This window comes from Canis aureus, chromosome 20, assembly GCF_053574225.1.
Source record: "Canis aureus isolate CA01 chromosome 20, VMU_Caureus_v.1.0, whole genome shotgun sequence".
NCBI lineage: Eukaryota > Metazoa > Chordata > Mammalia > Carnivora > Canidae > Canis > Canis aureus.
Window position 1 is genome coordinate 45101839 of NC_135630.1, and position 27534 is coordinate 45129372.

Genomic DNA, 27534 nt, shown 5'->3' on the forward strand with positions numbered 1-27534 from the left:
GGGATCCCCTAGGTTTATTTCTGAATGTTATTCTTTTACTATGTCTATCCTGTGCCAGTGCCACACTGTATTGATAAAGTTCAAAACTGGGATATGTGAGTCCTCCCAACTTTGATCATTATCCAGATTGTTTTGGCTATCCTGGGTCCTTTGTAATTTTATATGAATTTTATATCAGCTTATCAGTTTCCACAAAGAAGTCAGCTGGGATTCTGATGGGAATTGCAATGAATCTGTAGATTAATTTGGAGTATCAGCATCTTAAGTCTTCTATTCCATGAACATGGGATGTTTTCCAATTACTTAGATCTTTTATTTTTTTCAACAATGTTCCTGAGTTTTCAGAGTTTGTTTTTTCTTTTCTTAAATTTATATCTAAACATTTCATTCTTTTTGATGATACTATAGTAGAATTGCTTTAATTTTATTTTGGTCACACAATGGAACTGTATATAAATACAATTTATTTTTGTATATACTGTATGTTGCATGTATTTGTATTTTGTATTGTATTGATATTGTATCGTACAATCTTGTTGAACTGATTTGCTAGTTACAATACTTCTTTAGTGGATTTTTTGGGACTTTCCATATATAAGATCATGTCATCTGTGAAGATAATAGTTTTGCTTCTTCCTTTTCAATCTGGATACCTTTTTTTTTCTAGCCTAATTTCTCTGTCTAGAACCTCAGTACAATGTTCAATACAATAGTGAGAGCAGACTTGTTTATGATTTTAGCAGGAGCGCACCCAGTCTTTCACCTTAAGTATGTTACCTGTGGATTTTTTTTTTCTTCCTTAATTATGGTTTCCTTTGGTTCTGTGAACTTGTTTATAATGATTACTTTATGGTCTTGTAAACATATCATCAGCCCCTAATAAAGGAGCACCAAAATACATGAAGCAACACTGACAGAAATGAGGGGAGAAACAGAGAATCCACAGTAACAGGTGAAGATACATTGTATATTTATAATTGTTATATTGTCCTGAATTATGCTTTTTTCATTATGAAATGATTTATCTTTCAGAACATGTTTTGTTTTAAAGTCTATCTTATCTGATATTAATATATAATCCAACTTTCTTGTGGTCACTGTTTGCATGATATATTTTTCCATCTTTTTATTCCTGTGTGTGTCCTATAGACAGTGTATAATCCTTTTTTTATTCTTATGACAGTCTTTGCTTTTTAATTGTTTAATCCACTCTGATTTAACATTATTGATGTAGTTGGCTTATGTCTACCATTTTGCTTTTTTTTCTTTCTTATGTGTTTTTTCTCCATTTCTACTTTTCCTGCTTTCTTTTGCATTTAGTGAATATTTCCTATTGTAACATCTTAATTCTTTAATGATTTCATTACTTTTTTTTAGTATTTTTCAGTGACTTTTCTAAGATTTATCATGTAAGTCTTAACGTATCCAAATCAACTTATTTATACTAGCATCATACACAGAAAAAAGTACCTGTTATAATTATTACCATACCATCTATAGACATTTCCTCATCCCATTGTAGCTTTGCTCCCACCTACTTCCCTTATGCTATTGTTGACAAATGTGTTACATTTCTATATGCTATGGGCCCAACGTTACATTCTATACATACTCTTTTATACAGTTGCTTTTTAAATCCATTAAAAGAAAGGAAGTAAAATATGCATTTCTACTATCTTGTACAATCACATAATTTCCTGTACTGGTTGTATCCATCCTCATAGGCTGCCGTAACAAAATACCATAGACTACTTAGCTTAAACACAGAAATTTATTTTCTCACTGTTCTGGAGACTCTAAATTCAAGATTGATTAAAGTAGCAACAGGATTGGTGTCTGGCAAGGACTCTCCCCTTTAGGCTGTAGGCAGCTACCTTCTTCTTGCTGTGTGGTCACATAGCCTTTCCTCAGTATGTGAAAGCAGGAGTGAGAAGAAGCTCTAATGTCTCTTCTCTAAAGAATACTAACCCCATTGGACCAGGGCCCACCCACATGACTTCATCTAGCCCTAATTACTTCTCAAAGGCCCCACCTCCCAGTACATCACGCTGAAGTTAGGGCTTCAGCATATGAATGTGGGGAGGAGAATACATTCAGTCCATGATACTGGTACGCTTTATCATTTTATGTATACTCTTTTTTTTTTTTAAGACTTTATTTATTTGAGAGAGAGCACAACAAAGGGAGGGGCAGGCAGAGGGAGAGGGAGAAGCAGGCTCCCCAGCAAGCAGGGAACCCAGTGTGGGGCTCAATCCCAAATCCCTGGGATTATGACGTGAGCCGATGGCAGATGCTTAACCAACTGAGCGACCCAGGCACTCCATCATTTTATGTATATTCTAATTAGTATTTACTGTAAGATACGTCTGACATCAACAAATTCTCTCAGTTGTTACTCGTGCGAATTTTTATTTTGTCTACATTTTTGTAAAAATAGCTTTGTTGGATATAGGAATTTTGGTTGACATTTTTTTTATCTTTGACTACTCTGAATGTGTTATCCTACTACCTTCTGGCCTCCCTCACATCTGCTGAAAAGTCAGCTATTAATCTTAATGGGGTTCCATTATCAGTAACTAGTCATTTTTTTCCTTGCCATTTGTCTTTGATTTTTAGCATTTTTACTATAATGTCTCTTTGGATCTTATTGTGTTTATCCTGTTTAGAGTTAATTTAGGTTCCTGATGAGTAAGTCATTGTTTTTCAATAAATATGCAGTGTTTCCAGCCATTATTTCTTGTACTTTTTTTTTTTTTCTCTCTTTCTCTCCTCTCTAATAATCCCAGTATACATGTCTTGGTGTGCTTAATAATGTCCCACATTTCTTTGAGGCTCTTTTTTTTCTCTGTTCTTTCTTCTCTAGGTTCTTCAGCTTGCATGATCTATTTCTGTCTGCAAGTTCACTTATTCTTTCTGCTGCCAGTTCACACCTACTATTGAGCTCTGCTAGTGAATTTTTTATTTTCTCTATTTTTCAATGCCATAATATCCTTTTGGTTCTTACAATTTCTGTGTCTTTATTAATATTCTCTTTATTAATATTCTCTAATGTGATATTAGTTAATGTGATATTGTCACCATTTTTTCTTCCTTAATCATGGTTTCCTTTGGTTCTGTGAACTTGTTTATAATGATTACTTAATAGTCTTTTTCTGATGAATGTGAAAAATCTGTTCTTTTTCATAGAAACTGCATATTCCCTGCTTTTATCTAATGTATAGGTCATACTTTTCTGTTCCTTTTTATGCTCTATATTTTTTCCCTGTATCTCTTTTTAAATTAGACATTTTAGATGACAAATTATGACAACTTTGGAGGCTTAATTTTATTTTTTTGTCTTTTTTTTTTTTTTTTTTTTTTTAAGTAGGTTCTATGCCCAGCATGGAACCCCACAGATCTTGAACTCCCAAGCGGAGGTCAAGACCTGAGCTGAAATCAAGAGTCAGATATTTAATCAACTGAGCCACCATGACCCCTGCTTGCTTACTTTGTTTAGTGACTTACTGGATCATTTTAGTGAAGTCTCTTTACACTCTACCACCCCCAGAGTTCAGCCTCTGATATTATTCCTCAAGCAAGAAAAGCTTTGGGTAGTCTCACAGTCGTCCTAGGATGACAGTGGTTTTTAGTAGGACTCTGTTCCTCTCTTCCATAAAACAGCCAACTCTTAAATTCTGCCAGTTGGTTGCTGTATTGTTTTTAAAAATGCCTTTGTACATAAATTGCTCTACAAAGTAACCCAGTCAAAACTTGACTCCTTTGAAGGTAAAGTTTTTGGGATCAGTGTTTGATTTTTATTCTAACCTCAAGAAGACTCCTTCCAGCTGTTTTTTCACCTGATATCCTCTTGCAAACTAGCAGGCCTACAGTTTAGCCTGAATCTTGAATTGTCTCCCAGTTGTCTTTACCACAACCTCTGCCATTCTTGACAGCATATGTAGGCTCAAACTTCTTACCTCTCTGTTGCAATTGAAGATAGTTCTCTTTGGGGTGAAATTAGGTACTATTGGTTTTATGGAGTTTACTCCTCAGAACAGTCTCTGAGTGAGAGCTCTGGAACTAGAGATGTAGACAGTGGTGAGCTTCTCTCAGAATAACTTCCTATCTCCCCTATGAGCTGAATATTTGGTGGAGAGTGAGGGGACCACAACCTAGGGTCCTCAGTTTACCATCCTGGCATGGAATCACCACTTCAGGAGCTGCGGCAAGAGTGGTCATGTTGGGTGGGAAGGTGGAGCAATCTTGGTTCAAATACCAGACTCACCTTTCTTGCCAAATCTTGATAGATGTTCTTAAGATGTTTCTTTACTGCTCATAGTTTGACTACTTCCACTAGGGAGTAGTTAACAGAAATGCTGTCGTGCTAGAAGTCAATTTCTAAAAAGTGAAATATTGTTTTAAAAAATACGAAATTAGGGCAGCCCGGGTGGCTCAGTGGTTTAGCGCCGCCTTCAGCCAGGGTGTGATCTGGAGGCCTGGGATCGAGTCCCACGTCGGGCTCCCTGCATGGAGCCAGCTTCTCCCTCTGCCTGTGTCTCTGCTTCTCCCTCTCTCTCTGTGTCTCTCATGAATAAATAAATAAAATCTTTTTTAAAATAAAAAATAAATAAATAATATGAAATTATACAATTCTGGCATCTCATCTTTTGAAATTATATTTTTAAAAGATTAGATGAAGCTTTATGAGGAACAGTATCCGTGTTCCTTAGCTTATCCCATAGGTGTATAAGTATCGTCTTCAGTGTTGATGGCAATATTATGTTATCACTCTAAGAGCAGATGTAATAAGTAGCTAAATTATTGCCAGAAGGAGCAGCTCAGGATCAACTATAATAAAGCTAAAATCATTGTTTGGCAGATGTTTTCTACTACTTCAGTGAGCTACTAAAGTGATGTATCCAACAGGTCCAGTAATGCAGCTGGGGCTTAATGATAATGAGTTTATCCTAGCAGATTGGTCAGGATATGGTCCTTCTCAAAATCATTCTCCCAAAAGCACTAGAGATACATTTATGGTTGATTGTGTTTGATGATAGCTGCCTCTATAGTGCTTACCCCAAAGGCATCTTTTATCTGAAATACTATAGTGGACTTTGGCTCTCATACTAGTACTTGAAAAATTCAAAGTTCATTTTTAAGGAAAACGTTAGCCCTTACTGGAGGTACCTTTGCTGCCTGTCTATTTATTTAATGGGAAATGACCCTATCTTAAGGCCAGTTTTCCACCCCAGTCCTTCAGTTTCCTAGTAAAATATGAACTAAAAAGACTAGATTCTTTTATAGTTAACTACATGCTTTAAATTCATCATGGAATATATTATGATATGTCTGGAATTCAGCATCTGGCAGAGGCTTACATGCTTGCTTCTTTTATCATCCTGGCAGAGTTTTATAACCCTTTGGGTTCACCATTTTGTCTTAGCTGCCAAGAAACACAAAACTAAATTCAGTGCTTAATGAAAGCAACAATTTTATCTCAGGTGGCCTTATCCTATCTTTGTTTTGTCTTTTAAATGTTTTCTTTTCTCTATTTTTTAGTCTATTGAGTTTTTAGAAATAGTTTACATTTGGGAATAGGTAAGCTATAAGTGAGTATTTGTATAAACATGAACATTTAACCAGAAAGCTAAGAAAAATTGGCCATTTGCATTTAAGGGAAAACCTAAAATACTGTGCAGTGAAAATTATTTGATATTTATTTTTATTAATTAAGCATATAGTTTGGTCAAATTCTAATTAGTTGAGAGTTTCATTTATTTTGTCCTACATAGGTACTGTCATCACAAAAATACATAAGCTAGAAATCACCTTGATTTGCAAAAAGGTTATAAGGCGGAAAGCTATATTTTCTTCTGGAGACAGCATACTTGGCTCAGCAGCTGACCCTCAAATGAATTGAAGGTTTATGTTGCAGAGGATCAGTAGAACTGTTTCCAGATGGCTGTGCTCTGACATCTGCTGAGGAATTCTGAAGGAGATTCAGATCATTCACTGAAATTAAATCCCTAAAACAGCATTTAAAAGTCAAACTTCCCAGTCGGTTTTCATTAGATATTTTTAGTGTTTGTTTTTTATACTTACAAAATGTATACGTGCCTTTTTGGAAAATACCAAATAGTATAAATTGTCAAGAATCAGCTATATTCCCACACCCCTAAGTTGACTGTTGTGACATTTGTATTTCTCTCTTTTTTTTCTTTCCATAAAATTTGAAAGAACATATAGGTCAGATGCCTGGGTAGCTCAATCCAGTGAGTCTTGACAATTGATTTGGCTCAGGTCACGATCTTGGGATCATGGGATAGAGCCCCACATTAGGCTCTGCACTCTGCACAGAATCTGCTTGTCCCTTTCCCTCCCCTTCTGTTCTATCCCTGCTCACATCCTCCTTCTCTCTCTCTCTCTTTCTCTCTCTCAAATAATCTAGAAAAAAGAACGTACAGGTCGTATTCATCTTTTTCACTTTATTTTAGTGAGCAATCTCAATTTCTTGGCATAGAATCCTTAGAGGAGAATTAACAGAATAAAAAATATGTCTTGTTTTAAAAAGTCTTAGTACATTTTAACAAAAATCTTCCTTTGCTTTACAATCCTTGTAGGTACTGACTTGTTTTTCTTGTTTTCATATTTAATAAATAGAGACATATCACATTTTAATTTGGTCCTTTGATCACTAATGAAGATGTGCATTTGACTATTTGTATTTTGAATTACATGGCCAAATCTTTCCTCGTAGTTTGGTAAGGTAAGTATTAATCACATAATTATTGATGAGAGGGCTGACGTTCAAAGACATACTACAAATAAATTGAGTTTTGTAAACTCATGCTGCCTTCTGACTCCCAAATCCATGGTGCTTTCCAGTGTATCAAGAATTAAAATGTCAAAAGCCATTAAAATAGCAATATAACATCACTTGAATTTGCAAGAATATCCATTGAGTATATCTTAATAGCAAGTATTAATTTCCACTCATAGTGTATCAAATAGATAACTATGATCTAATCAAAAGGCATCAGGAGTACCCCTTAAAAGTCCAATTTTAAGCATTCATAAAAGGTTATAGGACATTTTTAAAAATTCTTCATACTTTGGTAGACCACGGTAGGTTCTGATTTTAAAAATATATAATGTGTTTATCGTTTCTTCCATCATGGCTTTGATTCCAAAATACAGTAAGAATGCAAAAACAAATGACTAGAGAAAAGAGAAAGTTTTACCTATGAATTATCATAGAACATCTTAGAAACAAGGTGAACGTTATAGAAAACGAAGAAGAAACCTTTTGGATCCTTACCATCATTTATCAATCTCTGCTGATCCTATAGAGGCAGTTTTGTACCAATTTGACTGGACTGAACCATAGAATGAGAAGGAACAGCTCTTAAAAAATATAGCAAAACAACTGGTGGAAGTGGCGAGGCCAGTTTTTGTTGCAGTGGACTCTAATACCTTTTCTAATTTGAAAAGTTGATATTATGGCACGCCTGGGTGGCTCAGCAGTTGAGAGCCTGCCTTCGGCCCAGGCTGTGATCCCAGAGTCCCAGGATCGAGTCCCACATCGGGCTCCTTGCGTGGAGCCTGCTTCTCTCTCTGCCTATGTCTCTGCCTGTCTCTCTGTGTTTCTCATGAATAAATAAATAAAATCTTTAAAAAAAAAAGGTGATATTATTAGTTTTAATTTACATTCATGGTTTTCAGGAAGCTTGGGACCAAATGGATTCATTGGATTGATACTTTATTTTCCTGTTGAATGGTAGAGCATGAACTTCTTAAAGAACTAGGCTTGGTGTTTTATTTTTAAAAGTCCCCTGTTTATACCTTGTCTTCCAAAGGAGGAATTTTTGAAGTTGCTACAAAATGGTTTTTCTTTTTTGATATGGAAATATTTGTATTTTTAAAGTGAGAATGGTATTTAAAAAGCTGACTCATTTGCTTTTCCTTTTTTTTCCCCTGACCTATTCTAGTTCTGCCTTTGTAAAAGACCAATTAGAAGGTAATTGAAAATAGAGCACTTATTTAAGAAATTTAAGAGAGCTACTCGTTGCCCAGTCTATTCTTGAAGTGTCTTCATGTCTTTTGGAGGAGATAAGTTAATCTTGGAACTCAGTTTTATAATTCATTTACCTAAGGGGTAATCTAGGACTAGAAAACCGATTTACATTATATAAAACTAAAACCCACTGAAGTGGTAAAGTGGAATGGCAATTTGTAGCTTAGTAGTCTGGGATATTTCCCTCATCTCCGCGCTCTGAATATTCTTATCCCTATTCTGGGTGGCTTCCTGTCACTCATGTGCCTCAGAACTTCAGTAAGCCAGTAGAAGGCACTTAGTGAACAGATCAGGGTGAGGGGGTACTGCATGTCCCATGGGGGCATGTATCTCAGTTAGAACAGAACCTAAAAATCCTCTACCCTATGGTGAAACTTTATGTTCTGCCAGTAGTAGCATGTTTACAAACCACGTCTTGAGTTGTATTATTTCCACAGCTTAGCTAATGCTCATAAGGCATCCCAATCATAATTAACATCAATTTCAGGAAGCACTATTTTTATATTTTGTCATATGGTCCAAAATCACCTTTTATGAAATCCTTTCTTTACCTCCCTTTCTTTTTCCCTTTTATTGAACCACAATGAGTTACTGGCACCAAAAAAAGATAATAAATAATAAAACTTTATGAATATTTTAGTAATTGAAGAACTGTCAGCCTGAATTAGAGAATCATATTTAACTTATTACCAAAATTCTTTTTTTTTTAATTTTTATTTATTCATGAGAGAGACAGAGAGTTAAGGACACAGGCAGAGAAGCAGGCTCCATGCAGGGAGCCCTATGTGAGACTTGATCCCAGGACTCTAGGATCACCCCCTGGACGTGAAAGGCAGGCAGGCACTCAACCACTGAGCCACCCGGGCGTCCCTTATTACAGAAATTCTTAAATGCACATGAGTGTAAGCTAAAGTGCACTGAACCCCCATGTATCCATAACTTCTATAGTTATTAACTAATGACTCATCTGTTCTTATCTAAAGCTCTACTTCATCCTCTTCCCACATAATTTTGAAATAAATTCAGATATAATAGCGTTTCATTCATGAATATTTCAGTATAGGAATTCCTAAGTTTTTTATTAAACCCACAGAACTACAACACTGTTTCACAGGTTAAAAATTGGGACACCTGGGTGGCTCAGCAGTTGAGCGTCTGCCTTTGGTTTAGGGCGTGATCCCATGGTCCTGGGATCAAGTCCTGCATCGGGCTCCCGGCATGGAGCTTGCTTCTCTCTCCGTCTGCCTCTGTCTCTGCCTCTTTTTTGTGTGTGTTTCTCATGAATAAATAAAATCTTTAAAAAAATTCACATGTTGAAAATTTTAATAGTTAACTTTTTATTATATTACTGATATTTATATTACCAACTACAAATATTGCTTGTTTTTACACATTTGTCTTTCTGAGTGTCCCATAGTTTGGATTTTACCAATGGTATCATCATATCTCCCTATAGTCTTTATAATTCAGTAGTTGGATCTAACATATTTTTAATGCAAAAAGTTGTTAAAGTTAGATTAAGAAATTATACTCTGTAAGGAAAGTTTGTTTAAATGGTGGAAAAAGACTGGTAACTAATGGGACTTTCATATATAAATTAAGATTCTGATTATGTGAGGGGCGCCTGCCTGGCACAGTCAGTGGAGCATGCAACTCTTGATGGAGTTCTGAGTTAAAGCTCCACATTGGGTGTGGAGGTTTCTTTAAAAAAAGAAAAAGAAAAAAAGGAATTCTGATTACTGTAGAATTCTCAGAAAGAACTTATAGTATCACTCTAAAACTATTTTCCTCAAAGAATTTGCTAAACAGAAAACTTTAAAGATCTATTGTGACAGATCTCATATTAGCTTGAATCTCAAAGATGAACTTGAAAAATATAGGAAAAAAACAATAGTTTTATACTAACAGCCTTTAATTTTGTCAGTTTTTATGTTAGAATATGTTAGAATTATGTTTTACTGTTTCCTTTATTCTTAGTACATATTTTAAGCAACAAAACATTTTTCTGAATCTCGTCAAATTGCATATTCTCTTTTCGAAAATAAAGCTCAGTGAGATCCAAATAAATTGCCCTTTCACTTTGTAAAGTTAGTTATTTTCTTCCTTTTTAAGTAACTTTGAATAATTAAAAAGTCATATTTAGAATAAGTTGTACAAGAGTAAGAGCAATGAGGGTGCTTGGGTGGCTCAGTTTGTCTGCTTTGGTGTCAGGTCATGATCCCGGGGTTTAAGGATTGAGTCATGCAATCAGGCTCCCTGCGGGGCAAGGAGTCTGTTTCTCCTTTCCCTCTGCCCCTCAGCTTGTGCTCTCTCTCTCTCTTGCTCTCAATAAAATCTTTTTAAAAAAGAATAGGGGCGGGGGCTCTGCGGTTTAGCACCGCCTTTGCCCCAGGGCGTCATCCTGCAGACCCAGGATTAAGTCCCACTTGGAGCCTGCTTCTCCCTCTGCCTGTGTCTTTGCCTCTCTCTCTGTTTCTCATGAATAAATAAAAATCTTAAAAAAAAAAAAAAAGAGTAAGGGCAATGAAATTAGGAGTAGTTTCTTCGTGGTTTTAAAAAAAAAAAAAATAGTATTGGGACTCCTGGGTGGCTCGGCTCAGTGGTTGAGTGTCTGCCTTCGGCTCAGGTCATGATCCTGGGATTCTGGGATCAAGTCCCGCATCAGGCTCCCGGCAGTGAGCCTATATCTCCCTATGTCTCTGTCCCTCTCTGTGTGTCTCTCATGAATAAATAAATAACATCTTTAAAATTTTTTTTAATTAAAAAAAAATGTTTGAATTAGTATTATTGTCATAAACATAAAGAGACTTTTATCCAAAAAATAATTATAACTTATGGACAATAAAGTTAGATTTTATTTTTACTCCTACTCAATCTGGAAAATAATTTCATTTAAATAAATTTGTACGATTGTTCTTTCAAAGAATCTTTACAGTCTTCTCCATCTCCCTTTGCTATGTTTTTATGTTTGTCTGATTTTTTTCCCCCATAGCTCATCAGTAGGTTACTTGCAACATCCAGGATCAGAACAAGTACAGTTTCCTCGAACTACTTCACCATGCAATTCCCAGCAGCTTCAAAGCCACCAATGTGCAGGTATGAATATAACTGAGAAAAAATAATAATAACTGAGAAAAAAAGCAGTCATTTGTAGGCATTTCTAGAACACAGTTTTCACCTTGTTATGTGCTGAGATATACCCAAGATATTTAGGATGCCTTGCAAATTCAGAGCTGACAGTTGCTGAATACTTCTTCCTTTTCTGCTTTACTACTGCCACACTGCTATCCTGTTTCTCTTCCTCAGACTCTCCTTCCTTCCCCACCTCATAAATACTGATTCTCTCTGGGATCATTTCCTTCATCTTCATGCTTTCCCTAGGTGAGGCACTCACCTCCCAGATTCCAACAACTGCTTTTTGCCAGCACCTCCCAAGAGGCTACATAGTGAACTGCCTATTGGACATCCCTACCTGGTTGTGTCAAAGGCACTTTAGATTTAATACTTCTCCCTCTTCCTGCGCCCCTCACCTCACCTCCTTTCTAGGGACCAGAACAGTTTTCAAAGTCGTCATCACCTCTCTTCTCTCCTTTTACATTCATGCTGCCACCATTCCCTCAAATCTCATGCCTTCTTTCCTTCCCCTCTGCCACCATTCTTGGTCAGTCTTTTCACATCTTATTTGCAGCAAGTATCTTGCTGATTTCATATTTCCCCCACAACCAACTTTCCTCCTCCCCAACACACACACACACACACACACACACACACACACTCTCTTCAAGTAGTACGTTCCTGAAACAAAAGTCTCTTTAGGTCACTCCGCTGAATTGGAAAGGTACATGGATTTCCCATCCAAACTCCTAGCAAGTAAGCCTCCTATTTATACTTATATGTTCAGGTCAAACCATGTAAGAAAGTACCATGCTTTTTCATGCCAAAGATACTTGTCTTCCTGTGTGTTTTGAGAAAGTACCATGCTTTTTCATGCCAAAGATACTTGTCTTCCTGTTCCTCCCTCTGCCTGGAATGCCCATCCACCTTCTATTTGCCAAAATCCTGGTCATCCTTAACGTTTGACTCAAAAATCACCTCTTCTACAAAGGCTTCTCTAGTCCTTAAGCCACAGTTTGTTGCTTCTTTTTTCTGCTTCCGTAGTGTCTTACACAATTCTTTATCATGACACCATATTTTATTACAATGATTTCTTGACATATGTAAATCTCTGAGAAAGAGAGAAACAATTAGTGATTATCAAATAAATGACTCTTGGTGTGCATCCAGCACAGGCTGCTGTGGTTGAGGAGAGCTTTAAAATGTACCTAAGCAGTCAGCCCTCTGTGGTTTGCCTAGCCGGTCAGGCTGGCTGTATTTCTAGGGAACTGGAAACTACCATTTTGGTGGCTGTGGTGCAAAGAATCCTACCATACCTTACCCTGAAGGGATGAGTGGCATGCAACAAACCTGCCTAATACTAGTAGTACTGCAGACTAGTACACAGGAGACAGAATAGTCTGTTTATCTTTAGTATACAATTAACAAAGTGTTTGTACATGTATGTGATCACCAGAACTTTTGAAAGTTAGCCAAGGAGGTCTTTGCTGCCTTTTTCAGATGACAACATGTAATAAAAGAGGTTAAATGATTTCCCCAGAGTTACAGGACATTCAGAGTATTAAAATTACACTGATTCCTACATCCCAAACTTTTTCTTCTGAATACTTAATGCCAGTTTTAAAACTAATTTATTTTTAAAATCAAACACTTTTATAGATAATATCTCAAATATGCTACTCTCTGCTAGGTCATGTAGTAGGTAATTGGACTTTTCTGAGTAACTATGGACCTGTTATTTTTAGAATAAGTAAGATGTTTAAGCCTAGAGAGTCCTAGTTTAATTAATGCCTTTTTAAACACACAACACTTGTAACATGAAGCTCTAGGGCTTAAATCTGGCTCACATATATGATAGTAAGTTTTTGTTTGGAAATGTGAAATTATTGCCATTTTCTTATTGTTTAAAGATACCCGTAGTTGGTTAAGCATACTGACTGCAGTGTCCCAACTCTGATTTTCAGCTGTGCCACCTCCGCCCCCTGGTGGAGGAATGGTGATGATGCAGCTCAATGTACCAAACAATCCACAATCTCGAGCCCACTCACCCCCGCAGTGGAAACAAAACAAATATTACTGTGATCACCAGAGAGGGCAGAAGTGTGTGGAATTTAGCAATGTAGACAATATTGTTCAGGTAAGATGCTTCTTTTGTTTATTATAATTTTTAGACTTTTCAACATTTTAGTCAAATAAGATGGACCTTACAAGGCTTGACTTTGAATTTGAAATCTCAGATTAGTAAAGAAGTTTGAAGATTCTCTATGTCCATGCTATTTCTTTCAGTAGCAAATATTATTTTTCAATTTTTGCATATTCAAAATATTTTTAATTTAAAAAATCAAGATATACTAGATCTAAAATTTGATAAAGAAAATTGAGTAGTTTTCCTACATTTTCCACATGAACTATTAGTGTAGCCAGAAGGTTACATTACAATACTCTTTATTGTAGAAGAAATACAATTAATAAATGTAAAAGCAATGGTTTAATTTAAAAATCACCATTTTGAAGTCTCGCTAAAATAATGGATCAAAATCATCAGTACATGTCAAGAACATTAGAAAAAGATTTATGGGGAATTTAAAATAGATTAAGCAGAGAACACTTGAAGGAACTGATCAATTATAAGATCTCTGAAAGAAGGTCAACTAAATATTATTTGCCTCCTAATGTGGTATAGAAGGAAGTACACAGCATCACTTACAATGTATTTTATCAAAAACACTGAGCCTAAATCTAACCAAGCCACTAAATCTAGCTATCAATTTACAGAAAATATAGGAAGGGGGGAAAAACAAACCGTGGAATATTTTACTCGGCAAATGGCCTTATTTATTTAAAAAATACATAGCATTTTGAGATGAAGGCTGAGTATTTCATAGATTAAAAATACTTAGGAGTTGTAATCAGATGCAACATGTGGATCTTCCTTGGATATTAAACACTCAAAAGACATTTTTCAGCATTGAGAGGATATTTAAATATGTTAATTATGTTAGTGTGACAATTTTTTAAAAAAATAATAGTTCCTGGGGTGCCTGGGTGGCTCAGTTGGTTGGATCTTCAACTCTTGATCTCAGGGTCGTGAGTTCAAGCTTCACGTTGGGCTCCCTGCTGGGTGTGGAGCCCACTTTAAAAAAAAAATCATAGTTCCTCCAGATAAAAATATTTTTTTAAAAGATAAAAATATTTATTTAAAAATAATTATATACTAAAATATTTGCAAGTGAAATGCTGTGATATCTGAGATTTGCTAAAAACTCTTTAGAAAAAAAAAACTCTTTAGAAGGGACAAAATGGGAAAACACAATCAAAGCTGTGTGATGAGTTCATGGAAGTTAATTCTGTTTTTCTGCTTTTATATACTTGAAAGTTTACAGCATTGAAAGGTTTTAAAAATATTTTTTAGTGGCACCGGGCTGGCTCATTCTGAAGGGCATCCAGCTCCTGATCTTGGGATCATGAATTCGAGCCCCACATTGGATATAGAGATTATGTAAACTAAAATAAAATCCTGAAAGAAAATATTAATAAATAAATACTTTTTAAAGATGAACTGAATAAATATTTCAATGCACATGACAAAATCATAGCAGAATATAAAGGGCAAACGTCATTCATAGGCTAGCTCATAAACTTTAAATAGCCCATGGCCATTATTCAGATGAAAATACAAAAATATTTTTTATCTATATAATTGGGAAATTTTAGGAAGACTAATAATTTGCAGAGTTATCCAGTTACAAACTCTCCTGTACATTCCTGGTGGCACTGCAAATTGATAGAACTCTTTTTGGAGGCAGTTTAATACCATTTCTGAAAATGTAGAAGGCTCATAGCAACTCAACACCAAAACCACAAACAATCCAATTAAAAATTGGGCCAAAGACTTCAATAGACATTTTTCCAAAGAGGACATACATGAAAAGATGTTCAACATCACTCATCAGGGAAATAGAAATCAAAACCACAATGAGATGTCACCTTACACCTCTCAGAATGGCAAAAATTACAAAGACCAGAAATAGCAGGTATCAGTGAGGATGTGGGGAAAAAAGGAACCCTTGTACACTGTTGGTGGGAATGCAACCTGGCACAGCCACTGTGGAAAACAGTATGGACTTTACTCAAAAAACTAAAAATAGAAATACCATGTGATTTAGTAATTCTATCGGATATTTATCTAAAGAAAATGAAAACACTAATTCAAAAAAGCAGCTCTGTATTTATTGCATCATTGTTTACAATAGCCAAGATATGGAAGCAACCTAAATGTACACTGGTAGATGAATAGATAAGGAAGGTGTGATATGTATAAACAATGGAATGTTACAACAATGGAATATTACTCAACCACAAAAAAGGATGAGATCTTGCCATCTGCAACAACATGGAGGGACTTAGAGGGCAATATGTTAGGTGAAATAAGTCAGACTGAGAAACAGATAGCATATGATTTCACTCATGTGGAAGCTAAAAACAAAACGAATAAACAAAAAACAGAATCAGACCTATAAATACATAGAATAAACTGATGATTACCAGAGGTAAGGGAGATGGGGAGGTAGACAAAATAGATGAAGGCGAGTGTGGGAGATACAGACGATACAGTAATATGGAATAAATAAGTCATGGGGTGAAAGGCTCAGCATAAGGAATATAGTCAGTGATAAGTGTAATAGCACTGTATGGTGACAGATGGTAGCTTTACTTGTGATTATAGCATAACATATAGAGAAGTTGAATCACTGTGTTGTACACCTGAAACTAATGTAACTGTCAACTGTACTCAAATTTAAAGAACATTTAATGTGGAAGGTACATAGCCTTTGATCCACAAATTTACTTCTAGAACTTTGTCCAGTAAAAACTGTGGAACAAACATTTACAAACAGTAAACAAATCTGTATACACAGATATTCTTGCCTGCTATAACATTGAAAATCTAAATATATCTTGATGTTCAACAGTGATAAACTGATTAAATAAATTACTATACCATTTAGGAAAATATCTTAAGTGTATGTACTAAAAAGAATGGGATACACCTACTTCCCAAATGGTAGTTTCTAAATACCATTCTCTGCTAAAAGCAACCAGGCTTCCTTAGTGAAAATGCTGTTGCCAGGATTCATTCAGGGAAAAGTACAAGATGATTCTGGAACATGTTGCTGAGCCAGAAAGTAATGAAGTACCTTAAAGGATGTTGGAGATGTGTCAGGGGACACAGGACCTGCCATGAATACTTTGGGAATAAAATAATTAGAAATGGATGATCACCCATTGAATAAAATCGAATCCATGAGTCCATACTGATATAAATGAATAAATGGGGGGAAAGTGAAGCTCTTCTTTACAGCAAAATGTGAACTAATAAATATAGAAAGAATGATAAAATTAGAAAATCACCACCTGGAAACCACAAGGCAAGAATCATCACCAGAGGAGAGAGGATTCTAGGAAAAGTGGCAGAGTAGGAAGCATCAAGAGTCTTTCTACCTAGAAATACTTGTACTGGCAGAAACTGTCTGATGTAAGTTTTAAGTTTAGAATCTTTTGAAGGCTTGGAACTGCCAGGGAAAAGCTTGGGTGATAAATTGCAATTAAATTCAGTCAAATTCAGCTTTTACCCCAATAGCAGCTGCCTATCTTTTACCCCCAACCCCTGACAGGCAACTGTGCATGTTGTTCCTAGAGTAGCTTACAGGAGGAGCCAGGATGGTCAAAAAGGACCCTGTCCTTCAAATAAAAAGGATTTGTGTTATCATCCTAGGTCTCTGCTTCTGATCACAGAGGTGTAGAAAAGGGGACAGTAACCATTATTGTTGCACCTCCCCACATTATTGCAGATCTCTCTATCCCCCATACACATACACACACACTTCTGAGGGACTTAAAGGGCTAGAACCCTGTTTTTCCTCCCTTCATTTTTCTCTTTGAATCTATTTTGGGACCAGGACACACACAGTAAGGACCAGGACAAAAGCAACTGAATATATAGAGCACATGCCCAGGGAAAGGCACAAGCCAAACCCTAAGAAAACCTCAGGGGTATACTTCAGGCCAATCTTTGACACAGTGACAGCCTGCAACAGTCAATAAACAAAAACCATAACAACAACAGAATACAACAAAGCCTGGGAAGGGGGAAGAATCTAATATCCAGTAACCACATTGATAGATCCAAATGTCTAGTTTTCAACAGAGCCACAAGGCATGCAAAGAAATGGGACAGCATGGCCCATTCGGGGGGGGGGGGGGGGGGAGTCAACATAAATTGTCCCTAAAAAAAACACCTGATGACAGATTTTCTAGACAAAGATCTTAAAACAGCTATCTTTGGGTTGCCCAAAGAACTATAGAAAGATATAGAGAAAGACAAGAAAACAATGTGTGAACAAAATGGAAATACCAATAAAGAGATAGAAAACCTAAAAAGAAGCCAGAAATATATTCTGGAGCCGAAAATATAATAACTGAAATGAAAAGTTGACAGGAGGAGTTCAGTGGCAGATGTAAACAGGCTGAAGAAAGAATCAGAGAACTTGAGGACAGGATAGTAAAAATGATCAAGTCTGAAGAAAACACAAAAAAGAATGAATAAAAGTGAACAGAGCCTAAGGGACCTGTGGGACACTAGCAAGTTGACCAACATACACATTGTGGTTGTTCCAAAAGGAGAAGAGAAAATATTTGCAGAACTAATGGTTGAAAACTTAACAAATTTGATAAAAGATATGAATAGAAACATCAAGCAGCTTGACAAACTCCAGATAAGAATTCTCAAAATAGACACACCAAGACACAATATAATCAGTTTTCAAAAAATAAAGACAATATTAAAAACAGCAGGAAAGAAACAACTTGTCCCATGTAAAAGATCTTCAAAAATATTTTCAGCAGAAAAAAATATACTTTTTTATTTGTTCATGAGAGACACAGAGAGAGGGGGGCGCAGAGACATAGGCAGAGGGAGAAGCAGGCTCCCCACAGGTGGCCTGATGCAGAACTTGATCCCAGGACCCTAGGATCACAACCTGAGCCTAAGGCAGATGCTCAACCACTGAGCCACCCAGGTGCCCCTATCAGCAGATTTCTCATCAGAAACTGGAGGTCAGGAGTGCCTGGGTGGCTCAGTCAGCTAAGCAGTTGCCTTCAGCTCAGGTTATGATCCCAGGGTCCTGGGTTTGAACCCCACCTGAGGTTCCCTTGCTTCTCCCTCTCCCTCTGCCACTCTCCTGCTCGTGCTTGCCCTCCCTCTGTCAAATAAATAAAGTCTTTTTAAAAGAAAAGAAAGAAACTGGAGGTCAGAGGCAGCAGTCCAGAGTATTCAAAGTGCTTAAGGAAAAAAAAAAAATGTTAACCAAGAATCCTGTATCTGGCAAAACTACCCTCCAAAAATGAGGTAGAAATGAAAATCCCCAGATAAAAACTGAAACCTACCCTGCAAGAAATTCTCAAAGGAGTCCTGCAGAGTGAAATAAAAGGAACACTAGATAGTAAGACAAAGCTATATGAAGAAATAAAGTTCTCATTTAAGTTAAATACATGAGCAATTATAAAAGCTAGTAGTATTGTTTGGTTTTTTTTTTTAATTTTTACTTATTTATGATAGAGAGAGAGAGGGGCAGAGACATAGGCAGAGGGAGAAGCAGGCTCCATGCACCGGGAGCCCGACGTGGGATTCGATCCCGGGTCTCCAGGATCGCGCCCTGGGCCAAAGGCAGGCGCTAAACCGCTGCGCCACCCAGGGATCCCTAAAAACTAGTAGTATTGTACCAAAGGTCCATAGCTCTACTTTTTACTTTCTATGTAATTTGAGAGACTAATGCACTTAAATATTTTTTAAAACATTGTCTGAAAGGTAGTGTTATAACTTTGATTTGTAACTCCAAATTTTGTTTTCTACATAATTTAAGAGACTAATGCACTTAAAAGAATTAGTAGGGGGCAGCCCGGGTGACTAGGCAGTTTAGCCCCGCCTTCAGCCCAGGGCGTGGAAGTCTCTGTTTATCAGTCGTTATTTTAACTGTAAAGACAGAGATTGGCAGAATGGATAAAACCACCTGATCTAACTATGCTGTCTATAAGAGACTTACTCTAAGTCCAACGACACAAATGAATTGAAAATGAAAGAATGCAAAAAGATATTCCATGAAAATAGTAACCAGAAGAGAATAGGGGTTGTTATTGCTAACAATAAACAAAGTTAAGACTCTAGATCCAAAAAATTTTCAAGATACAGAAATTCAATACAGCAAGAAGGTATAATTGTTATAAACCTGATTATATGAACCTAATAATTGCTTACCTGATAAAAGACCATCACATAATACTTAGAAACTTTAGTGCCCCGTTCTCAATAATGGATGCCACAATCAGGCAAGAGTTAAGTGAAGAAATGGAGAATTAAACACAACTACATCCGTCTCATGTAAAGAACACTCTACCTGACAACAGCATGCATAGTCTTCCTGAGTACATGGGACATATCCCTGGGTAGACCATCTATCTATACGTTAGGCTACAAGTTCATTCTTTTTTTTTTTTTTTTTTAAGATTTTATTCATTTATTCATGAGAGAGACAGAGAGAGGCAGGGACACAGGCAGAGGGAGAAGCAGGCTCCATGCAGGGAGCCCAACGCAGGACTCGATCCCGGGACTCCAGGATCACGCCCTGAGCCGAAGGCAGGCGCTAAACCACTGAGCCACCCAGGGATCCCACTGTTAAGTTTATTCTTAACAGATTTTAAAAGGTGCATGTCAGCCAGCATTGTCCTCGAAGTTCTACCTAGAGCCATTAGACCAGAAAAAGAAATAAAAAGCATCCAAATTGCAAAGGAAGAAGTAAAATTTTCTGTTTACAGATAATATGATCTCCTCCTAAGACCCTTAGAAAAAAATAATAACCTCACAACAAAGGAACCTGGCAGACACCACCTTACCCAAGTGATGGGAAGTATACCTCACCAGGACTGTGTTGACATGTGGACCTCAGGTTCCTCTCACAGTGCAGTGAGAAGACCCCATATCCCTTCTGTAGCACTGCTTACCCAAATGTATATTATGAATTTGGGAATGAGGAAGCAGCAGCAAATTCAAATTGAGGGACATTCTGCAAAATAACTGATAATCAAAATGACCTTCAGAAACTGATCTTCAAAAAGGCCAAAGTCATGAGAGAAAAAAAAGACTAAGACTCTGTTCCAGATTTAAAAGAAAAAGGGACACCTGGGTGGCTCAGTCAGTTAAGCATCCAACTCTTGATTTCAGCTCAGGTCTTGATCTCAGGGCTATGAATTGAGTTCCAGCCCTGTACTACTTCAAAAAAGAAAGGAAAAGAAAAGATGAAAGACACATGACAACTAAATGCACCTTTTGATTCTGGACTATAAAGGGAGGTTTTTTGTTTGGGTTTTTGGTTTTTTGTTGTTTTTTGGTTTTGTTTTGTTTTTTTGGTTTTGGTTTTTGGAGGGTTTTTTTTTTTTTTGGTTTTTCAAAGGTTTTTTTGTTGTTTTGCTATAAGGTATGTTAGTAGAACAATTGGTGAAATTTGAATAAATCACAGATTACATAATATTGCTGTATTGTTAAGTGCCTGATTTGGATCCTTTTTTTTTTTTCTAGGACTTTTCTTAGAAACATCTTTATTTCAAATGTTCCTAAACACTCCACTGCATATATCACATTTTTTTTTATATATCACATTTATATAGATTTTGACGATTTGACTCTTACTTATATAAAATGTCCTTGTTTTTAGGAAAAAGACACAAAGTTATTAAGGGATGACATATTGTAAGCAACTCATTCTCAAATAGTTTGGAAAAAAATCAGTATATACAATATATATAGAAAGAGGTAAAGATTTGAAAATATACAGGGAGAATTATATAAAAATATAAGAAAATAATATTTGAGAAATCTGAGAATTCTTTGTAATATATTTGGTAACTTCTTTAGGGATAAGATGTTTAAAAATGAAATGTTAGGGGATCCCTGGGTGGCGCAGCGGTTTAGCTCCTGCCTTTGGCCCAGGGCGCGATCCTGGAGACCCAGGATCGAATCCCACATCGGGCTCCCGGTGCATGGAGCCTGCTTCTCCCTCTGCCTATGTCTCTGCTTCTCTCTCTCTCACTGTGTGCCTATCATAAATAAATAAATAAAATTTAAAAAAAAAATGAAATGTTAGGGGCAGGCTGGGTGGCTCAGCAGTTTAGCGCCACCTTCGAAGAACAGAGCGTGATCCCGGAGACCCAGGATTGAGTCCCACGTCAGGCTCCCTGCTTGGAGCCTGCTTCTCCCTCTGCCTTTGTCTCTGCCTCTCAGTCTCTCTCTGTGTCTCTCATGAATAAATAAATAAAATATCTCTTAAACAAATCTATATTATATAAACAGTTTAACATGACAAAAAGAATGTGATAAATGTGTATTTTTTCTTATGGAGAATGTTCCTATCCAGATACAAAAGTCAAGATTCAAAAATACGATGTATAGTCTACTTCTGTTTTTGTGAAACATAGACGTATGAATGCATATACATAGAAACAGTCTGTTCCAGTGTTTATCTTTGGGAGTTGAAAATTATAAATTTTTATGTTATGATTTTTTAAAAAACAAGTACGTATTTGTAATCAAAAAAATAAGAAATTTTGTTCAAAAGTTAATTTGCAAGAAAGTGACTAAAATGCTAACCAATTTTTTTGATATGATTACAGCACAGCCCTCAACTCAGTAGTCCCATTATTTCACCAGCTCAGTCGCCAGCACCAGCTCAGCTGACCACTCTGAAAACTGTCCGTCCCTCTGGACCACCCCTTTCCATCATACCTCAGTTTTCTAGACCTTTCGTACCGGGGCAAGGTAAGTGCACGAAATTAGTCACAGCCTCAGAGGACTCTAGGGCATCCCTTCCCCTGGATGTTGGATGGAACTGTTGAATCACTGTATTGTACCTCTGAAACTCATGTAACACTGTATGTTAACTACACTGGAACTAAAATTTTTTTAAAAAATTGAAGATAAAAGACATCCCTTCCCAATCACTTTGTGATTTCCTTTGGTAATGCTTTCAGTTCTCCACAGGACTGCATTTTCATCTTCCCCTGGGCATATTTGTTTATTACCGTATGCTCTCTTAACCTTAGTGTTTCATCACTAGTTAATGATTACTATCTTAGTAATTACTTCCATTAAATAATTACTTATGTGTTAGAGTTAAAATGACTTTAACTTACTAGCCTTAGACTCCGTTTCTCTATAGTAGTAATGCATGATGCTATAAATCCATAAATTTGTTTTTTATTTCTAATGTCTTTATTACAGTAGTGTATATCAAGAGTTTATTCAAAAGTGTATTCAACTTATTATTGAGGCTTCATTGAGGGCCTCATTGTGCCCGTGACATACAGAAATGAATAAGATGAAGTCCTCATCCTCACTGACCCTCTCAGTCTAGTTGGAGGAACAAATAGCAAATGGATGATTATAAAATAATATGGAAAATATTGATTTTCTTTTCTGGAATTTATCCTAAGAATAGTGCACACAACAATTTGTCCACAGAAGAGTTTGGTCTATAGCAGAAAAATGCAAAACCTAAATGTCCATTAGTAAGGATTAGATTTGGTTTATCTATATAAGGAATACTATGTAGTTATCCACAAATCATGTTTTAAAGAATTGTTAAAAGAAGAAATATTCACAGTACAGTGAATGATTTTAAAAAACAGGTTATGCAAAGAGGAGTGGGAGATACAAACTTCCAGTTATGGAATGAATAAGTCACAGGGATAGGAAGTACAGCATAGGGAATATACTCGGTGGTATTATAATAGCATTGTACACTCGTGATTGGTGTAGCATAACATATAACTTGTCTAACCACTGTGTTGTACACCTGAGACTAATGTAGCATTGTGTGTCAACTATACTCCCATTTAAAAAGGTTGGGGAGGCAGGCAGCACTTGGCTGGCTCAGTTTGTAGAGCATGTGACTCTTGATCTTGGGGTCATGAGTTTGAGCCACATGCTGGGCATAGAGATTACTTAATTTAAAAAAAATATTTTTAATTAAAGAAAAAGTTATATAGGCATTTCAAAAAAGAAGATACACAAATGTCTAGTAAATCTTTGAGAAGGTGCTCAACATCATTTATTATTCATTAGGGAAAAGAATATAAAAATCCAAATGACATATCACTTTGCCCCACTAGCATGGACATAATCAAAAAGATTAACACCACTGCATGTAGGTGAAGTTACAGAACAGTTCAAATTCTTGCACATTGGTGTAGAGGTGTAAAATCTTAAAGCCACTTTAGAAAAAGATTTTAGTTTCTTACAAAGCTGATCACTTACTTTGCAATGCAGCAAATCCACTTCTAGGTATTTACCCGAGAAAAATGAAAGCATGTCTATGCAGACTTGCACAACAACATATATATCCACCTTATTTTATTTTGATTACTGCTGTCTATAGTTCATCTCTGTATTTCAAAAGAATACTGCTCCATAGGCCTAAACTTAACTCTGACTTTCTTGCAATTGTTTTTTATGCATCTTCATGCTTCTCTGATCTCAACGTTAAGCCATCATGGCATATCTGCCCTTCAAATAGTGCTTGAGAAGGAGCAAATCTGTCCTGCCAGAGAGCTGGCCTAGCACCTTCACACTGTTGTTCATCTGAAAAGAGCTCCATGGAGTAGGGGAAGGTCTGCACCTTGCTTTTCTGTTACGAAGCTTTCAAGAGAAGGGATATATGATTCCCTGAAGTGTTTTTCTAGCACCTATGCATAGTCCCTCTCCAAATACAGAATATGCTGAATTGGGGAGCTTATGGATAAAATAAAATGAGAATTTAAGAAACATTTTTTAAGATTTATTTATTTATTTCAGAAAGGCGTCCCTTTTTTTTAAGTTTTTTTTAAGATTTATTTTAAAAAAATAAAAATAAATAAAAAATAAATAAATAAATAAATAAAAAGATTTATTTATTCATTCATGAGAGACACAGAGAAAGAGGCAGAGACATAGGCAGAGGAAGAAGCAGGCTCCCTGCAGGGAACCTGATGCGGGACTCAATCCCAGGACCCTGGGATCTGTCTCTGCCTCTCTCTCTGTGTCTCTCATGAATAAATAAAATCTTTTTTTAAAAAAGTATTTTTCAAAAAAAGTAGTGACTTTAGAGAAGTAGAGAGCTTACTGTTTTTCCAGGATTTTTTTCTTTTCCTAAAATGTAAAGTATATTAATTTTTAATCATCATAGAAAACGTGGATTTTAGCATCTCAATTGGGTGGAATGTGTATTACAGTTATTTTGGAGGATCGCATATGGAATGTCAATGTAAATTAGGGAAGTTTCTCTCCATCCTATCCCCTGTCTACATAGTTCCCACCACTTTCCTTCCTCCATAGCCACTGTTATTTGTCCTTACACCTCTCAGAAGTTTACCCCAGCTCTTTAGGAAAACGGAAACTTTTAATTCTTTTTAAAAATATGTCAGGACCTACACTTTTTTATTCTACCAAATGTGTTTCCCCTACGCATCTTAACTCTTTTGGACATTTTAGAAAACTTTGGGAAATACTTTTATACCTGAGCAGAGAAAAATGTAAAGATGTTTTTTTATTGACTTTCAGGAGATGCCAGATATCCATTACTTGGCCAGCCTCTGCAGTACAACCCTCCTGCTGTTCTGCACGGACACATTCCAACCCAACAGGTGTAAAGCTCGCGGTCTGACGACCTAGGCTTTGTTGGCAGAACATCATACTTGTGTTGCAGAGAGTGTAGCAGGCCCTGGGTCCACCTGTTGGCGCTACACAAGGGAGACCTGTGTGCCTCAGCCAGCGAATTTATCAGTGTTGTCTGGCTGCATTGAGCCTGGGTCTGGCCCCCCTGCGAGCAGACAAGGGAGATGGTGGTGTGCTGTTTGCTTGAGCAGTCATGCTCTAGTGCTGTCCAAAAATGAGGGGTGGGGGAAGGTGTGGCTGAGGCATTAGGGCACCCTTGCTTATGCAAGTGTCTGGTCATAGTGAGGGACAGGAATGCCATTGCACAGGGGCTGGGATTGGATTTTTTTCTGTTGAAGTACAAAACCCAGACTGAGTATCTTTAGGTGTTAAGTGTTTAAACATTACAGTCACACATTTTTCAGCATTCTTAACCTTATTTTTCATCTGTTTGTGGGTCTTCAGGGTCAATCTGGCAATAGGCATGGAAATCGAGGAAGGAAACAAGCTAAAAAAGCTGCATCCACTGACCTTGGTGCAGGAGAAGCAGGTATGTCCCTGAGAGGCAATTGGATGTGGTTCTACAAACTGTTGACCAGTTCAGCAGTCTTTAAACAGAAATGGGTCCTCTGCTTCCTAAAGTCCTTCACAACATTACAGGAAGTTATGCCATCTATAATAGGGCTCTTAAAATGTGTTCTTTTAATTGTCTCATTTCAGATTTCAGAGTGCAGTAAGGTACTGGTGGATTTAGGAGGGATGCAGGGACCAAAGGGGAAAGTTCTGTGTGAAAGGAACAGATAGAATGATATTCTTTGCCTCTGTATTTGTGGAGAAAGGAAGTAGTCCGTACACCCACATAGACATAGTCTGATGAACAAATAACTGCCTTTCTGTGGCAGAGCACTTTCAATTATGTACTCCACAGCCTTGGGTGGCTACAGCAAGTGCTGTTATGTTTATTTTACAATGAGAATGGGAAGTTTGGGAAACAGCCCAAGATCACACACCTAACTAAGGGGATCTACTATACAATGCTGTATTTTCTATGTACGGCGATCAGGAAAGACTGAGGTGGGTAGTTTAGTACCAATAGCTCTATACCCCCTGCCTTAGGGATCAGTAGGAATGATTTAAAAGATGGCCGTAATTGTATTTTTGTGGGTTTGAATGGCTTCACAAAATCCCATTCATTTCTTACATCATATTTGGGCCTTTAGTATTTTCTGCCCACCATTTTGGTAACAGGGATTAGTAATTCTATACCTTTTCCATTCTAGTTGTTGGGAAGGTCTTGGAAATTACTGAACTACCAGATGGAATAACTCGCATGGAAGCAGAGAAGCTTTTTGGGGAACTCTTTAAAATTGGCGCCAAGATCCGGTGGCTCCGGGACCCTCAATCCCAGCCCCAGCTGCGTCGTCACCCACTCTGCTGTGGCAGCGGGGACAACGCCGTCAACCCTGAACGCTCTAAGCCCAGTGACTTGGCCTCCACATATACCGTCTTAGCCACATTCCCCTCCATTTCAGCTGCACAGAATGCATTGAAGAAACAAATTAACTCGGTTAACAAGTTTAAGCTGAGAACAAGCAAGAAGCACTATGACTTTCACATTCTGGAAAGGGCAAGTTCTCAGTAACAGAGCCACCCCGGACCCTTGGCCTTTATGATTCCCCTGTCCTCACCCATCTTTAATTGGCTTGGTATTTGGAGCTTCTGTTAACATGATAGAGACTCCTAGGACGTGTGGTCATGGCGTTATAGCTTTTGAAGACAGGCCAGTGATCCAGCAAAAGGGGAGAATTACACATTTCACCCCAAATGACTTTAGGAATCCACATCGGAATGATACAGAGTTAGCAGCTTTTTCTGAGGAAATGCTGTTCAAATGCCTCCTAACTTTTATAGTTATTTTGTTTTATATTTCTGAATTCTTGTATCAGATCCAAAGCTCTATTGTACAGCAAATTATTCTTCAAAGTGATTACAACCAGTTGCAACCTGTATTTCTTTTTTGCAGCCAGCACAATGTGACCCAACATAGAATTTGGGGGGAAAAGAATGCAGGAGTGGAATAACCAAGTCAAAACCATGTACTGTCTTTTTGGGGGGCTGGAGGGTGCCTAAGGAGAGCCCACAAATAGAAGATTACTCTTCCCCTGTATCTCTAAACACAAACAAGTTTCAGAAAATACAGAGCTCCCTTGTAGGGTCCTTTTCTTATTCATTCAGGTAGTATGAACATTAAGTGTAAAGTAAATTATGTTCTTAACACTTCTTAATCAAACCACTTAGATTCAAAGGGGAATAGGAATCATTTTAAGCAGGAAAATACTTCCACTTTTTTTTTTTTAAGCCTCCCTCTGATAACTAAATGCCACTAATTTGCATTCCCCTCCTTGTGGATTTTTTGTCACCTAAGGAAATGCATTTGATGAGTGCTGGAAACTTCTTAAGTGGTTTAAAATTTGTTTTCATTGTTTGCAGCGGATCACTGGACATCAAAGATTCATTGCACTTATGAACAAGGAACCTTTTTTTCAATTTCTGTGTAATTTGCAAGGCTGTACAATGTGTGCTGATGCAAGCCTTTTTCAGTTCAAGAGAATAAATGTTTACAAATATA

General features: G+C 37.0%; 1 protein-coding gene across 15 annotated transcripts in view; it reads left to right on the plus strand.

Moving 5' to 3' along the window:
* The window catches only part of R3HDM1 (R3H domain containing 1), a 125759-nt gene extending 98225 nt beyond the window's left edge, over positions 1–27534 (plus strand). For all 15 annotated transcript variants that reach the window (XM_077861498.1, XM_077861499.1, XM_077861503.1 and 12 more), the window contains 6 exons: positions 11046–11149; positions 13132–13304; positions 21890–22034; positions 24813–24895; positions 25371–25455; positions 26186–27534. In XM_077861498.1, the coding sequence (XP_077717624.1) occupies positions 11046–11149; positions 13132–13304; positions 21890–22034; positions 24813–24895; positions 25371–25455; positions 26186–26547 (952 nt within the window). In that variant the 3' untranslated portion in view covers positions 26548–27534. The remainder of the gene's footprint in view (positions 1–11045; positions 11150–13131; positions 13305–21889; positions 22035–24812; positions 24896–25370; positions 25456–26185) is intronic.